The 14,636-nt window shown below is 41.0% G+C and overlaps 6 protein-coding genes and 1 non-coding gene across 9 annotated transcripts; 4 read left to right on the top strand and 3 right to left on the bottom strand.

Moving 5' to 3' along the window:
* Positions 1 to 122: 122 nt before the first annotated feature.
* On the bottom strand, positions 123 to 2,804 carry LOC105177297 (tRNA/rRNA methyltransferase (SpoU) family protein). Of its 3 annotated transcripts, XM_088884596.1 has the most exons (8): positions 2,584 to 2,719; positions 1,970 to 2,483; positions 1,679 to 1,817; positions 1,533 to 1,594; positions 1,202 to 1,340; positions 647 to 837; positions 406 to 532; positions 123 to 285 (listed from the first exon to the last, which is right to left on the bottom strand). In XM_088884596.1, exons 1-6 carry the CDS (start codon positions 2,696 to 2,698, stop codon positions 700 to 702), a joined length of 1,107 nt encoding a protein of 368 aa, XP_088740722.1. In that variant the 5' UTR covers positions 2,699 to 2,719; the 3' UTR covers positions 123 to 285; positions 406 to 532; positions 647 to 699. The 3 variants fall into 3 exon arrangements, with proteins under 3 accessions (XP_088740722.1, XP_020554577.1, XP_011098696.1); XM_020698918.2 differs by having other exon boundaries at positions 123 to 532; positions 2,584 to 2,804; XM_011100394.3 differs by having other exon boundaries at positions 123 to 535.
* A 336-nt stretch (positions 2,805 to 3,140) lies between these two features.
* LOC105177295 (UDP-glycosyltransferase 708G1) lies at positions 3,141 to 4,937 on the top strand. The gene has a single exon (XM_011100391.3). It carries the CDS (start codon positions 3,386 to 3,388, stop codon positions 4,793 to 4,795), a length of 1,410 nt encoding a protein of 469 aa, XP_011098693.1. The 5' UTR covers positions 3,141 to 3,385; the 3' UTR covers positions 4,796 to 4,937.
* Positions 4,938 to 5,062: 125 nt separating this feature from the next.
* Positions 5,063 to 7,058, top strand: LOC105177357 (UDP-glycosyltransferase 13). The gene has a single exon (XM_011100477.2). The coding sequence runs from the start codon at positions 5,561 to 5,563 to the stop codon at positions 6,953 to 6,955; it is 1,395 nt and encodes a 464-aa protein (XP_011098779.1). The 5' UTR covers positions 5,063 to 5,560; the 3' UTR covers positions 6,956 to 7,058.
* Positions 7,059 to 7,301: 243 nt separating this feature from the next.
* Positions 7,302 to 9,149, top strand: LOC105177356 (UDP-glycosyltransferase 708C1). The gene is given in 1 exon segment (XM_088884597.1): positions 7,302 to 9,149. A coding segment is annotated over 1 exon segment (1,038 nt). The 5' UTR covers positions 7,302 to 7,442; the 3' UTR covers positions 8,481 to 9,149.
* Positions 9,150 to 9,562: 413 nt separating this feature from the next.
* LOC105177294 (Saccharopine dehydrogenase) lies at positions 9,563 to 11,562 on the bottom strand. The gene is made up of 2 exons (XM_011100390.3): positions 10,775 to 11,562; positions 9,563 to 10,333 (listed from the first exon to the last, which is right to left on the bottom strand). Exons 1-2 carry the CDS (start codon positions 11,459 to 11,461, stop codon positions 9,641 to 9,643), a joined length of 1,380 nt encoding a protein of 459 aa, XP_011098692.2. The 5' UTR covers positions 11,462 to 11,562; the 3' UTR covers positions 9,563 to 9,640.
* An 83-nt stretch (positions 11,563 to 11,645) lies between these two features.
* Positions 11,646 to 11,717, top strand: TRNAQ-UUG (transfer RNA glutamine (anticodon UUG)). Its single transcript has one exon. It is a non-coding gene; the product is annotated as a tRNA-Gln (tRNA).
* A 225-nt stretch (positions 11,718 to 11,942) lies between these two features.
* On the bottom strand, positions 11,943 to 14,554 carry LOC105177293 (pentatricopeptide repeat-containing protein At5g39350-like). Its single transcript, XM_011100389.3, has one exon. It carries the CDS (start codon positions 14,413 to 14,415, stop codon positions 12,034 to 12,036), a length of 2,382 nt encoding a protein of 793 aa, XP_011098691.1. The 5' UTR covers positions 14,416 to 14,554; the 3' UTR covers positions 11,943 to 12,033.
* Between the last annotated feature and the right edge of the window lie 82 nt (positions 14,555 to 14,636).

Here is a 14,636-nt window from a genome sequence, read left to right on the forward strand (position 1 = left end):
ATTTCTTGACTTCAAGTCTTTGTTTGCTGTGTTTTACAGTTATCTTTGCTTCTATTCCTTTCTATGTTGAGCACAGCAAAGGTCAAATGTGAACACTACCACTCAAATGAGAGAACAAGGCGTGGGGCAAATGCCATAAACTCATCCATATACATTCCTTTGCAAGCATTTCAAGTATGATTTTTCCGCAGTGCAAAAAACAAAGATAATACAGACAGCAATTCAGTTACAAGAGGCTTTGGCTCCAACCATCAAATGAGATCATGCAAGCCGCTCGGCAAAAGTCTGCAACAAAAGAGATTCATCCTCCATCATATCACTTCTTTTTGCTGTAGAAGGATTTGATATTCTTGCCTTTGCTGAATGTAACAGAGCTCTCTAGCTAAATTCTAAAGTATGACTTACTACCAGCGGGATAAGCTTATATACATTCTTTATCGTGATGCTTCCAGCTATTGACCCAGAATTTGATCTAACATGACTTCCCAATTCTTGCCATGAATTTTTCCAATATTATTACCTGCCTCCTCACCTGCTTCATGAGAATTATCAGGTTGAATGTAATTAGACAAATGTATAAACTTGCCTAATCCAGCATATGCCAACAGCATCATGAGACGGCAACAATATACATAGATATACATACCTGGGACAGTACAATCATGATCTGGGACACCTGTGCAGAACAGATTATAGCTTCTACAGTTTGGAGACAGAGCTGGATACCTTCCTCTTAGAAAATTCATTCGCAATGCTTAAGGAGTTTTTGTTGTGGCGCAGATAAAACTCTGCTAGGAGAATCTGGCGCTCTTCCTGTGTTAGATCCCCGTGACAACCCTAAGCCAAGAAAATACCATGAGGGCTAAGAAATGCATTTCCATGTGCGTGCACCTCACTTTCTCAAAAGGACAAGGCTTCATGAAAAAGAAATGGTGTCCCTTACTACATCAGTAAGATATAGATCACAGCAATTTATAAGTCAAGAGAATTGCTAACAGGAAAAGTAATTACTGGAGGACATATGTTGAGACTCCAAAAAATCTGTCCCAGAAGGTAACATGTACAAGTAACTTAGCCTAAAGATCGTACGAGTGCACATTGGATAATATGATATATAGTAACGTTTATTAAATGAAAGGTACAAGAAATTCATTGGCAGCTCAGAAAGAGCAATAAGTGGGTTCACTCAACAAGAGATTACCATGCGCAAAGTCCTATCACACACGGCTTGATGCATAAGAAGGCCAGCAGCTACTGAAACATTAAATGAGTCTACCATGCCTCTCATTGGGATACTGCAGTGCAGATCTGACAGCTCGAGAGCCTCTTTGCTTATGCCCCTGAAAGTGATAGCTCCACCATGTCAAATGATCCAATACTGAGAACACATCAAGATTTATGACATGAATTGAAACGCTAAAAGAACTTAGCTGAATTCACGGATTGTTTTTGACAAATTGTACATGCATCCGAGGCATATCTTGTTGACATGGATTGAAAAACTAAGAAGATTGAGGGTAGAAAACACATACCTAAGTTCATTCCCAACAACTATTGCAGTAGGGCATGACCAGTTGACATCATAGACGGATACCTGGGCAAAGAAGAATTTCATAGCAGAAGGGCAAGATAATAGTAAGGTAATACAAGAAGACAGAGGGAATAAGTTTATTGATACCGCATCCACCCCCAGGTGGGTTGTAGCAATTCTATAACCGCGTGCTTTCAGAATTGCGAAGCACTCCCTAATGGAACTCCAGACTTCAATATCCAACCATTTCTCTGCTCCCATGCTCACATGACGATTGTCTCTGTATCTGCATGGCATAAACAAGAATCCTGAGTTAAATCAATGAACAAATCCGAAAGACTACGTTCCAACGAAATAACTCCCATTGCTCATTAGATGAATGAATAAAAACCAATCAGACAAATGATCAAACAGCATTTGCCTCAGGCAGTAATGCACCTTCTTGAGCTGTCACACGACACAACATGGACAGACTGAATTCCAAGCGCATCAGCAGACCGAAAAGCAGCCGAAACATTCCCAAAATCGCTCAATCCTTCGACCACCAAACTCAGCGAGTAGCTCCTGTTATTCACCACATTCCTAAACCTCTCCTTCCTCGACTCCATTATATATGGATCCATCGCTTCCAAGATCTCGTCACAGCTTAGATACGCATCCCCTACTTTACATTTATTCAAATACGGAAACCAACGCTCCCTCCTCTTATCATCTTTAAATTCATCACCATTTCCCAAACGCCGTTCCATTTTCATCAACCTTGAAATGTCATCCTTGTCTTTCGAAAGTAACTCTTGCACCGTGTCTTTACATGAATCTTGGGGTGTTCCTAAACTCACATTATAAGGTGCAGTTCCCTCCTTAGAATCCGGAGTTTCTAAAGAGACAGCTGCTTTCGCACTACGAAAGCTTCTTGAAATTGAAAAGGGCCTCTGGGTTTTGATTCTCAGCCCTGTTTCAGCAAAGAAAAATCGTAACTTGGTTTAACAGTAAAAGTTGAAGAGGAAAATACATATACAGAAGTACATAAGTATGACTAAATAGGTAAGTACCTGAATGAAGTGAAAGGGAAGAAGTAAAATGGCGGAGGGTAGTTGAATTTGGTGTTCGAGCTCGGAATTCCAGACATGATAAGGAAGTCCGGGCTAGGGTTTTGCAGGCGCTCATTTGCGAAGAGGAAGATCAGTGCGGAGTGCTTACGACGTCGTGAGAAGTTTGAAGTGTGTTTCGCTCTGCATTACCAGAAGAAAAACAAGGACTCGTTTTCCTAACTAATGACGTCTTAAGTCTTAACCAATTCTTGTCTTGAAACATCATTTATTAATATATTTATTTTAAAGAAAAATAAAACATCAATAACATCAATTCCTCACCTGACGAATCTTTTATTCAAATTAATGGCATAACAAATATACCATAGATAATTTTGTTTTAAATTATATATCGATCCCACATCATTTATTGTATAATTAATTATAATATAATCAAATTTCAATTTAAATTAGAATTTTAAGATGAAATGATGTCCCATTTAGACTTCATCTTGTATTTGTCATAAAACATTGTCATGACTGAATGAGATTGTCTCGACACAGCCATTCTTGTTCATAGATATCCCCATGAATCTACCTACCTCAACCTCCACCTACCAAAGTTGAGAATGCCACTGTGTAATATCTGAGACATGTATATATGTCACGTAGCTAGAAGTAGCTGCGATCAAAGGCCACCTTAAAGACAAGTAATGTACTGCTCAATGGCAAGAGGACCACCCAATTTAATGAGCTACCCTCAGAATAGTCTCTATAAACAGTATGTAAAGCATTCCTTTAACCCAAGACACCAAGAAAAACAATGGCAACTACCACCAAATCGGAGAAGGGGACACCACCCCACTTAGCACTGTTTCCGTGTGCCGGCATGGGCCACTTGATGCCATTCCTCCGGCTGGCAGCCATGCTCGCTTCACGCGGCTGCAGCGTCACCTTCATCACCGTCCAGCCCACAGTTAGTGCCGCAGAATCAGATCATCTGTCCAGCTTCTTTTCAACCCATCCGCATATCAAACGCCTAGAATTTCCACTCCCTCCTTATAAGAAATCCAAGTTTTTAAACAACGATCCTTTCTTTATCCAGGCTGAAGCCATTGGCAACGCTGTTCATCTTTTGCGTCCAGTACTATCTTGTTTATCTCCATCTCTGTCTGCTATAGTTGCAGATTTTTCTGTTGCTAGTAGCGTGAGCCAGCTTGCTTCTGATCTCTCCATTTCTACATATATACTAATTACGACTTCCGCTAGATTCCTTTCTCTTATGGTTTATTTTCCTCTGCTCGCACAGTACAAGAATACAAAAAATAATGCCGGTGGTGGAAATGGTTACATTGAGCTTCCTGGTATAGGCCCAATGCCTGTGTCTAGCATTCCTCCAGCAATGCTCGATGATAATAATTTCTTCGCAGTCAGTATCAGTACAAACGTTTCGTCGATCTTTAAAGTGAAAAGCATTCTGATTAACACGTTTAACTGGATTGAATCAGAAGCAATTGAGGCACTGAATAGTAGTGGAGTAGCACCTCATCCAGCGCCTATTCTTCCTGTTGGACCCTTGGAGTCTTTTGATATTGAACAGGCCTCTGATCTTCCATGGCTTGATGAGCAAGCTCCAGAATCAGTAGTTTTCGTTAGCTTTGGGAGCAGGACAGCACTGTCCAAAGATCAAATAAAAGAGTTAACCACTGGATTGGAGAAAAGTGGGTGCACATTCTTGTGGGTGTTGAAAGCAAGCAAAGTGGACAAAGATGACACGGAAAAGGTAGAAGACATAGTAGGTGAATCATTTCTTGGAAGAGCCAAGAAGAAGGGTATTGTTATAAAGGGATGGGTGAACCAAGAGCAGATCTTAGCACACCCAGCGATTGGAGGATTTGTTAGCCATTGTGGTTGGAACTCAGTGATAGAAGCAGCCAGACTAGGAGTGCCCATTTTGGCTTGGCCACAGCATGGTGACCAGAGGATTAATGCAGAGGTGGTTGAAAAGGTGGGATTCGGGTTGTGGGTTAGGGAGTGGGGCTGGACAGGGGAGAAATTGGTGGACGGAAATGACATAGCGGACAGGATAACAGAGCTGATGCTAAGCGAAAACTTGAGGGCTAGAGCAAAGGAGGTGAAGGAAAAAGCTCGGCACGCAAGAGAAACGAATGGAAGTTCAGAAAGGTTGCTCCAAGGCCTAATTGACTCATTCAAGAGCAAGGAAGAAACCTGAATTTTCTACTTCTACTGCTTTCGACATGTCTACATTTAAGTTATTGGTACATGATTTTTCTCTTGAGCTGATTCTGCAATCTTTCCAGTGTTCATGTAGGATAATCTATTTTCTCTTAAGACAATCAAGCATCTGATCAAAACCTGTATGGATTAATAATCCGAAAACATACACTAGCACAATGATTGACAGCTAAAATGAACAAACAACATGCATCAACTTATGGCTGGTTACAAGTATACTGCAACTTGCATAGTGCTCTCCAATCATTTGGAGAATGGAAGGGTGCATTGTTGCTCTCAAGAACAGATATGTATAGTACCATTGTTGCTTGTTTAAACAAAGATCGCTCTCCTAAACTAGTAATTCTTTGTTACAGTTAGAAGAGTGGTTGGAATGGCAATATTAATTAAACTTATCTCATACATATAAATATAGAAGAGAAGTTGACATAAAAGAATTTCTTTTGCATGCAGAATCTTTCATGGGCCAGTAGATCATGGAAAATGGTGTTTCCTTCTTGGCATAATGTTGAAGTAGATTCCTTCAAATTTTCAACAAACTATCGAACAAGCAAGTTTTTCATAATGGATTAAATAACTGGTGTAGAAACATAATCAAACCAGGCAATTTGATAAGACGAAAGTTACAATTTTCACGGTTTAATCTGAGAATTACAGAAGTTGCCCGTTTTATGTCCTTTTATATGGCTTATGTGTGGCAGATCATACCAAGTATCCACCTACTGCTACTCTGCTAATTACAATGTCTGTCTCAAACAGCTTCAACAACAGAGAGTATCCTCACCTAGTTTTCCTTCCAAGTGGTACTGGAAACTTGATTCCGTTTTACCGAATTGCTGTCATGTTTGCATCGCGTAACTGCAAAGTTACTTTCATCAACATTAAGCCTCAAGCCCTTGCTCCTGAGTTTACTAGCTTCTCCCATTTCTCAGCCAACCACCCAAGACTAGAGATACTCGATTTTGAAATGGATTTGCACACCCCCTCGGACTCCACCATCAGAGATCCTTTTATTATCCATTTCCAAAACATCAATCGTTCCCTAGACCAGCTAAAGCCTATCCTATGTTCTTCACCAGTTAAAGCTATATTCTCAGACTTTGCTATAGCATTTAAACTGGCTCAAATCTCTGCTGATCTTGACATCCCTTACTACATTGTTTCCACCACTTCAGCACAGTTTTTCTCCCTTGTCGCATATCTTCCTGTTCTGATGACGGAGGATCCCAATGTATTTAGCAACCCTTTGGGGGATGTAAAGATCCAAGAATTGGCACCAATACAAAAATCGAGCATTCCTCCCACGTGGATGGATGATTCAACAAATTATCTGTTACCAGTATTTCTTTTGCCAAATGCTGGATCATTACCAAAAGTAAAAGGAGTTCTCTTAAGCACCTTCAACTGGTTTGAACCGGAAACAATCGCAGCCCTCAATAGCGGCCGAGTTTTAAACAGGCTGCCACCACTTTTTCCTATTGGGCCTCTGCAATCTTATGAGACTCAGGAAAGCCATCATCTTCCATGGTTAAATGAGCAACCTGCTGAATCAGTGGTGTATGTCAATATCGGGAGCCGAGAAGTAATGTCCACAGATCAAATAAGAGAACTGAGGAAAGGGCTGGAAATATGCGGGTGTAACTATTTGTGGGTGATTAAAGCCAATGAGGACGTGCACCATAGTAGGGAGTTTCATGAATTTTCAGGTGATTCTTCTCCTGAAGGAAGCAAGAGGAGGGGTAAAATAATAAGAGGGTGGGTGGATCATGAAAAGCTACTGGCTCATCCTGCCATTGGAGGATTTGTTAACGAATGTGAATGGGATTCAGTCATGCAAGCAGCTTGGAATGGGGTGCCAATGTTGGCCTGGCCACAACATGGTGACCAGAAGATGAATGCAGAAACTGTGAAGAAGGCAGGCCTCGGCATTTGGATTGAGGACTGGGGCTGGGGAGGTGAAAAGTTGGTCGACGGAAAAGAGATTGGCCCACTGCTGGCGTGGATAATGGAAGACTCGAATATCAAGAAGGCAGCTAAAAATGTGAGGGAGAAAGCTAGGGAGGCCTGTGAAGTTGGTGGGAGCTCAGAAAAAGTCTTAGCAGAAGTAATTGCAATCTTGACGAGCAAGGAGAAGTAGCTAGACTTTGGTGCACAAGAATCAATTTGAAGCATGTGTCTCTGTATTGCAAATATCCGTGCTGTATTTAAGACATTTCCAACTGAGAACCAGATTTCATATACTTACACGCATAATCACAATGAAAACAGTCTTGTTGTCAGTTACTTCTCCAGTTCTTGAAGTAATTGAACTAGAGGAAATCAACACAGACAAGTTGAAGCATCCCCATCTTGAAAGAAGTCAATATAAGCTTGTTTTTACATCCAAATTGGCATAGTAGTGATTGAACATCTAGCTTTTAGTGAATTGAGAAATGCAGTTCAAACATCCTGAGTAACCTCGCAAACAAGGTGGATAAACAAATAAATATCCAAGTAGCGATCAAGACACTGTAAAAAATTTCAAGAAAAGATATCTCATTATATATTATTGCCATTCATGATGAAAGAAGTTTGAGATTATCACATGAAGACCATAAGACTCAACAGAAACAGTGCTCTTCTAAATGAAGTCAAAAGAGATTCCATTCTCTTGGATTCGTGTTTCGAGGTCTGTTGGGCCAAATACGATCCCAGGGTTGAAAAGTCCTCCTTTTGGCAGATTCTCACGGTCCTTCAGCACAAGAAGAGCGCTTTGGAAAAGAATTATTGGAGTTGTCAGATATCTCAGGTCCCGTTGCACTTGTTATTACTTCAGAGATCCTTTCATTATGCAGTTCCAGAACATCAATCATTCCCTCGACCAGCTAAAGCCTATCCTATATTCTTTACCAGTTAATGCTATATTCTCAGACTTTGCTATAGCAGTTAAACTGGCTGAAATCTCTGCTGATTTGGACATCCCTTACTACATTGTTGCCACCACTTCAGCACAGTTTTTCTCTCTTATTGCGTATCTTCCTTTTCTGACGACGGAGGATCCCAATGTATTTAGCAATCCTTTGGTGATGTAAAGATTCCAAGAATTGGCACCAATACAAAAATCGAGCATTCCTCCCACGTGGATGGATGATTCAACAAATTATCTGTTACCAGTCTTTCTCTTGCCAAATGCCCGATCATTATCAAAAGTAAAAGGAGTTCTCTTAAACACCTTCAACTGGTTTGAACAGGAAACAATCGCAGCCCTCAATAGCTACCGTGTTCTGAACAACCTGCCACCACTTTTTCCCATTGGACCATTGAGATCCCGTGAGCCTCAGGAAAGACATCATCTTCCATGGTTAAATGAGAAACCTGCTGAGTCAGTGGTTTATGTCAATTTCGGGAGCCGAGAGGTAATGTCAACAGATCAAATAAGAGAACTAAGGAAAGGGCTGGAAATATGCGGGCGTAACTATTTGTGGGTAATTAAAAGCAATGAGGAAGGGCACGTTAGTAAAGAGTTTCACGAATTTTCAGGGGATTCTTCTCCAGAAGGAAGCAAGAGCAGGGGTGAAATAATAAGAGGGTGGGTGGATCAGGAAAAGATACTGGCTCATCCTGCCATTGGAGGATTTGTTAACCAATGTGAATGGGGTTCGGTCATGCAAGCAGCTTGGTAGGGGGTGCCAATGTTGGCATGGCCTCACCATTGCGACCATAAGATGAATGCAGAAACTGTGGAGAAGGCAGGCCTCGGAATTTGGATTAAGGAGTGGGGATGGGGAGGCGAAAAGTTGGTGGACGGAAAAGAGATTGGCCGACTAGTGGAGCAGATCAGGGGAGACTGCATTGTCAAGAAGGCGGCTAAAAATGTGAGGGAGAAAGCGAGGGAGGCCTGTGAAGTTGGTGGGAGCTCGGAAAAAGTCTTGGTGGAAGTAATTGCAATGTTGACAAGCAAGGAGAAGTAGCTAGACTTTGGTGCACAAGAATCAATTTGAAGTATGTATCTCTGTATTGCAAATATCCGTGTCGTATTCAAGACATCTCCAGCTGAGAGCCAGATCTCATATGCTCACATGCATAATCACAATGAGAACAGTCTTGTTGTCAGTTACTTCTCCAGTTCTTGAGGTAATGGCGCAGGACGAGATCAACACAGACAGATTGAAGCATCCCCATCTTGAAAGAAGTTACGTACATTCTTGTTATGTTGAATATAAGCTTGTCTTTTTATATCCAAATTGGCATACTAGCGATGGAACATCTACATAGCGTTTGTATTCATAAATAAATGTGTTGTACTATTTGGATTTATTTCTAAAGATAATTTAAAATAAGTATTATATGTTTGATTTTTTATTTTAGATAAAAATAATTATTTATTGTCATCTCTTTTAAATATTTATATATATAAGTATTGTATGTTTAATATTGTGTTTTGAAAGATCATTTTATTATCAAATTATGCCTTTTATATATATATGTGTGCGTGTATATGTATCATGCCAAATGAGAGAAAACACCAAGAAATATGATATTTCTACATGAGACCAAAGTGTTTCGGCTTATCCTTGAGAAGATATGATATTTCTACATGAGACCAAAGTGTTTCGGCTTATCCTTGAGATGGTCCGAAAATGAGATCAAACAGAGTAGTTTTTAGTGAATTTGAGAAAATGCATCTCAGACATTCTGAGAAACCTCGCAAATAAGGTGGATAAACAAATAAACATCCAAGTAGTGACCAAGAAACCGTAAAGAATTTCAAGAAAAGATATCTTATTATTATTGCCACTTATGATGAAAGAAGTTTGATATTATCACATGGAGACAATAAGAATCAAGCAGTAAGGGTCTTCTTCGAAATGAAGTCGAAAGAGATTCCATTCTCTTGCAGTCGTGTTTCGAGGTCTCTTGGGCCAAATACAATCCCAGGAGTGAAAACTCCTCCTTTTGGCAGATTATCACGGTCCTTCAGCACAAGAAGGGCGCACTGGAGAAGAATTATTGGAGTTGTCAGATATCCAATCTCAGGTCCCATTACCCTTGTTATTATTTCAGTATCAGGTTTCTTGTTTCCCTGCGATGCTAGACTGCTGTCAGAAAACCCCTGACCAATAAACCACATCTTGAAGGTAGCACTCGCCACTTCATCCTCAGAAGGTCCTTTCTTCCGGAACCACCCAAAGCTGAAAAATGAGGGGAATTTCAAGAGAAGCCATCTTCCTACTGCACTTTTGCTTAAGAGCCCAATGAATATTCCAAGCATGATGACGGGAAATAAACCAAGCAACGATTTTGACCCCAATTTCACACCAAAATGAGCCGGCTTCACAGACAACCAGAAGGCCTCCCTCATTTTAGCGCTTTCAAAACTTTCATTAACACCAGGTAAACCATGAGGATTTTCAGTCAGAGCGGATAGCGTTCTTCGCACAACAATGGAATCAGCTGATGGTAGCTTTATAGCCCAAAGCCCGAGCTGCTTCTGGTGTTCTATGATAGGACCTTTGGGGGGTGCAGGTCCAAGAATCTGCAATAAGCAAGCGAATTTAAGAGACCATGTCCTGTAAGCCAAAAGCAAACAAGTATAACAAGATAAGTTGAGTGGACACCAAACTCTATACAAGTTTGCTTATTCCTATCAAGTCCAACTCCAAGAGGCTCATTGCTCTTGCAATCTTATTTAAATCCATATACAGCTCAATATTATAGGCAGAGAATTTTATGATTACAATTTTTTTTCTAATACAGAATATGCAACAAATACGGCAACTGTTCCACGAGTTCTGAACTACAAAAGCTGATCGTCAGAACAACTTTTACTCTGGGTCAGAAACAATTTTCCTTCAGAATTGAAGAAAGGCATACCATCATCTTCCTCTAACTATTACTGATACTGCCTACACGATATCATCGGCATAAAGAAAGCAAGTAAACAAAAATCCAACTTAAGCAAAAGAGAGAATCATACCTGGGGTCGGGCTCTTTTGGGCCTGTTCCTTCTCAACTCCACCAATTTACCAGCATTAGCCACCCCAAGAACGGCAGACTCATACGTCCCAAAATTCCCAACGATCCTCTTATCCGACTCCAAGCTCAAATATGCCTCCACACGGTTGGGGACCGAAGGCCCGGTCCACTGCCTGGAATGAAACATCAACCCCATCTCAGCAGGAACAGAGTCGAACCCGCAAGCCGAAATAACCAAGGATCCCTTGTCCACTGCCTTCTCGTGGTACAAAGCCTCCATCCTCTCCATGAACTCGGGTTCACCACAAATGTCCAAATAATCGCAGCCGGCATCCACGCAGGCCGAAACAACAGGCTGCCCATAGAGCCGAAACGGGCCGACGCAATTCAGTATGATCCTTGCTTGGGCGGCGAGGCGGATAAGGGAGTTGGGGTCGGAAGTGTCGGCCGTGAGGAGGGGGATATTGGGCGGCGAGTTAGGGGAGGAGGCCCAGTTGAGGGCTTCAGATAATCTCGACGGGCTTCGTCCCGCCAAGGCAAGGGTTTTGAGGGGTGAGTTAGGAGTGTTGAGGAACTTGAGGGCTTCTCGGACTACGTATTTGCCGGTGAAACCGGAGGCGCCGAAGACTATTATGTCATAGTTTTTTGAGCTGGTGCTGGAGGCTTCGTTTGCGTTATCTTCCGCCATTCTTGAAAAGATCTCCGAAGAGAAGAATGGATCTTCTTGGAGGTTTGGTGTTGCTAGTTTTTCGAAATGCGGCCCAAGTTTGATGATGGGATTCAGACATTCAACAGCTAAAGATTCAGTCTTGCATGTTCAGTTCTGGAAACTCCGTCAGATATCACTATTATACTATGTCGATGAATGAAGCGGTTCCATGGTGTAGTGGTTAGCACTCTGGACTTTGAATCCAGCGACCTGGGTTCGACTCCCGGTGGGAACTTTTTTTTAATGTTTTTGTTGTGTTCTTCTCAAGTTTTCATTGCTAGGGGCAGGGAGGGAACATGAGATGTTTTTCTTTCCTTATTTTCTGTTCTTATCTTTCCGTATATAGATGCTGAAAACTTTATATAGAGAAAAAATGGAAGTGAGACATCAAAGATCAAAAGAACTGGGGATTAGCACTTAGCAGGAGATGTTTTAGAAACTATTTCAGTAGAAAATGACATAATAATAATAATAGGAGTGCATATCATGCCAAAGTCAATAATGGGGATTTTTAGTTTTCAAATTATGAACTCCCAAAAAACCCTGTTTAGTTAAAAGTCTATGAGGCTATATCCAGGAGTTCTTTTCAGACCCTTTCCTTTGGCAACAGCTCCTAAATGTGCTACTTCATCCCATTTTCCTTCTCCAGCATAAAAATTTGATACTGAGCAATAGGCGCTTGCATTCTGCGGCTCGATGTCCAATAGCCATTGACCTACTCTTTCTCCCATTTCGGAATTTCCATGAATTCTGCAAGCAGCAAGCAGAGCACCGATCGCTGAAGCATTCCGTCTTGAAGGGACATGTTTTAGAAGATTGTAGGCTTCTTCCACCCGACCTGCTCGACTTAATAAATCCACCATACAACCATAATGCTCATCTGATGGAGTGATTCCGTATTCTTCCTGCATGGAGCTGTAAGCATGAAGCCCCTCTTCTACGAATCCGCAATGGCTGCAAGCTAAGAGTATTGACTTGAATGTAACTCCATCAGGAGCAACGTTCTTGTTTTTCATCTGGTCCATCAATTTGAGGGCCTGAACACAGTCCCCATGTGTACCGTATGCAGCAATCATAGTATTCCAAGATGACAAATGCTTTTCAGCCATGTGCTCAAACAAATGGCCAGCCATTTTTAATTTTCCCCATTTGCTGTAGGTAGCAATAAGAGAATTCATCAATGTTATATCTTTCTCTAGGAATACTCGATAGAGTTGACCGTGTACTTCTTTTGCTAAAGTTACAGATCCAAGCTGATTCAATGCTTGAAGCAGACATGTAAATGTCACAGCATCAGGGTGTTGATTTTCTCTTTGCATCAGCCCAAACAAGGTCATTGCTTCATTCGCAAGCCCGTGGTTCACTAGACCAGTCATCATTGATGTCCATGATACCTTATCCTTCATCTTTGTCCTATCAAAGACTTGCCTAGCGCATTTAATGATGCCACATTTTGCATACATAGTTATAAGTTGATTTGCTATGTCAACGTTTGCTTCCAAGCCTTGTCTGAACACGTATCCATGAATGCACTTGCATGCACGTATGCTGCCCATATCAGACAATGCAGAAAGCACACTGATAATTGTTCCAGTATTTGGTCTAACACACATAGCGACCATTTCACAAAATGTCTCTATGGCTCTGAATACACATCCATTATGGAGATAACCAGCAATCATCACGTTAAATAGAGCATCATCCTTGGTGTCTGTTCTGTGGAAGATGTTCATCGCAGCAGTTAAGTGCTTACATTTACAATACATATCCATTAAAGCTGTGGTACCAACAAGATCGAGATTGACTCCTCTGCGAAGTATGCGGCAATGAATTGCCTTTCCCAGAAGCAAATATCCCAAATCTGCACAAGTCAATAGTCCATTTGCCAAAGCAATCAGATCAAGATTACATTTATTAACCATTTGGAGAAAAAGGTTACAAGCTTCCAATGGCTGCCCCATCTGAAGATGACCAGAAATCAAGGCATTCCAAGAACCAGTAGCCTTTTTGCTCATCTTGTCAAAAATCACGGTGCCACCTTGTAGATCACCACACTTTATATACATATCCATGATGCTTGTTTCAAATACTTCATCCGGACAACCAATTCTTCTTCTAATTGCATAGCCATGAATAGATCTTCCTTCATGCAGTGCTCCTAATCGTGATGCACACTGCAATAAACTCACCAGTGTTACCCTATTAGGCTCAAATCCATCTCTCTGCATATCACGCGCGACGCTAAAAGCGTTGTCAGCATGACGATCGCCGACTTGAGCATATCCAGTTATTATCGAAGTATAAGCAACCACATCTCTGTCAATTATTTCATCGAACACTTTAGCTGCTTCGTCAATTTGATCACACTTAGAGTAAAATCCAACAAGTGACGAACCCACAAACTGATCACAACTCAATCCAAATTTAAAAGCATCCGTATGAAGATTCCTTCCAAATTCATACGCGCCCAACTGAACACAACTTTTCAACCCAAAAATGATTGCTGAACCATGAACCCCTATATTCTTCTGCCTCAAATTCACATAAACCCCTAAAACTTCATTATGTTGATCGGTTCTGAAATATCCAACAATAATTGATTTCCAAACAGAAAGATTGTTGTTGATGATTTTGTTGAAAACCCATTTGGATTCCGTCAAAAGATTGAATTTTGCTAAGGTATGAAGAAGCTTGGAACCCACAAATACGTTCCCGTCAAGACCCTGTGTAATCACCCAAGCATGCAGCTTCTTTAAAGAACTCGTATCTGGACAGTTTTCCAAATAAGAAGCAACCTTTTCAGGGAGGGAAAAGGATTGAGAGCGTAGGATTTCTGCGGTTAAGTTGGAAAAATACAAAGCATGGGACTTGATTGAAAGAAAAAGGTTGGATTTTTTGAGCAAATCCAATTTCCTAAAAGAAAATGCATTCATATTTCTGAAAGAAACGGTCTAAAGTGCAATACCGTTGGCTTTATAGCTGAAAAATATGTAATTTTGCTTGCTGCCATTCTGGATCCAATTTTACTTAAGTTTCAAGAATGTGGCAAAAGAGCAAAATTCGCAGAAGGGCAATCTTTTACAAGCCATTTATCGTTATGACATTTAAAGTAGAAAGAACGAAATGAAGATGGCGGAACAACATCAATTGCAAT

The sequence above is a fragment of the Sesamum indicum genome, linkage group LG9 (genome assembly GCF_026168435.1).
Source record: "Sesamum indicum cultivar Baizhima isolate 11 linkage group LG9, ASM2616843v1, whole genome shotgun sequence".
Classification (NCBI taxonomy): domain Eukaryota; kingdom Viridiplantae; phylum Streptophyta; class Magnoliopsida; order Lamiales; family Pedaliaceae; genus Sesamum; species Sesamum indicum.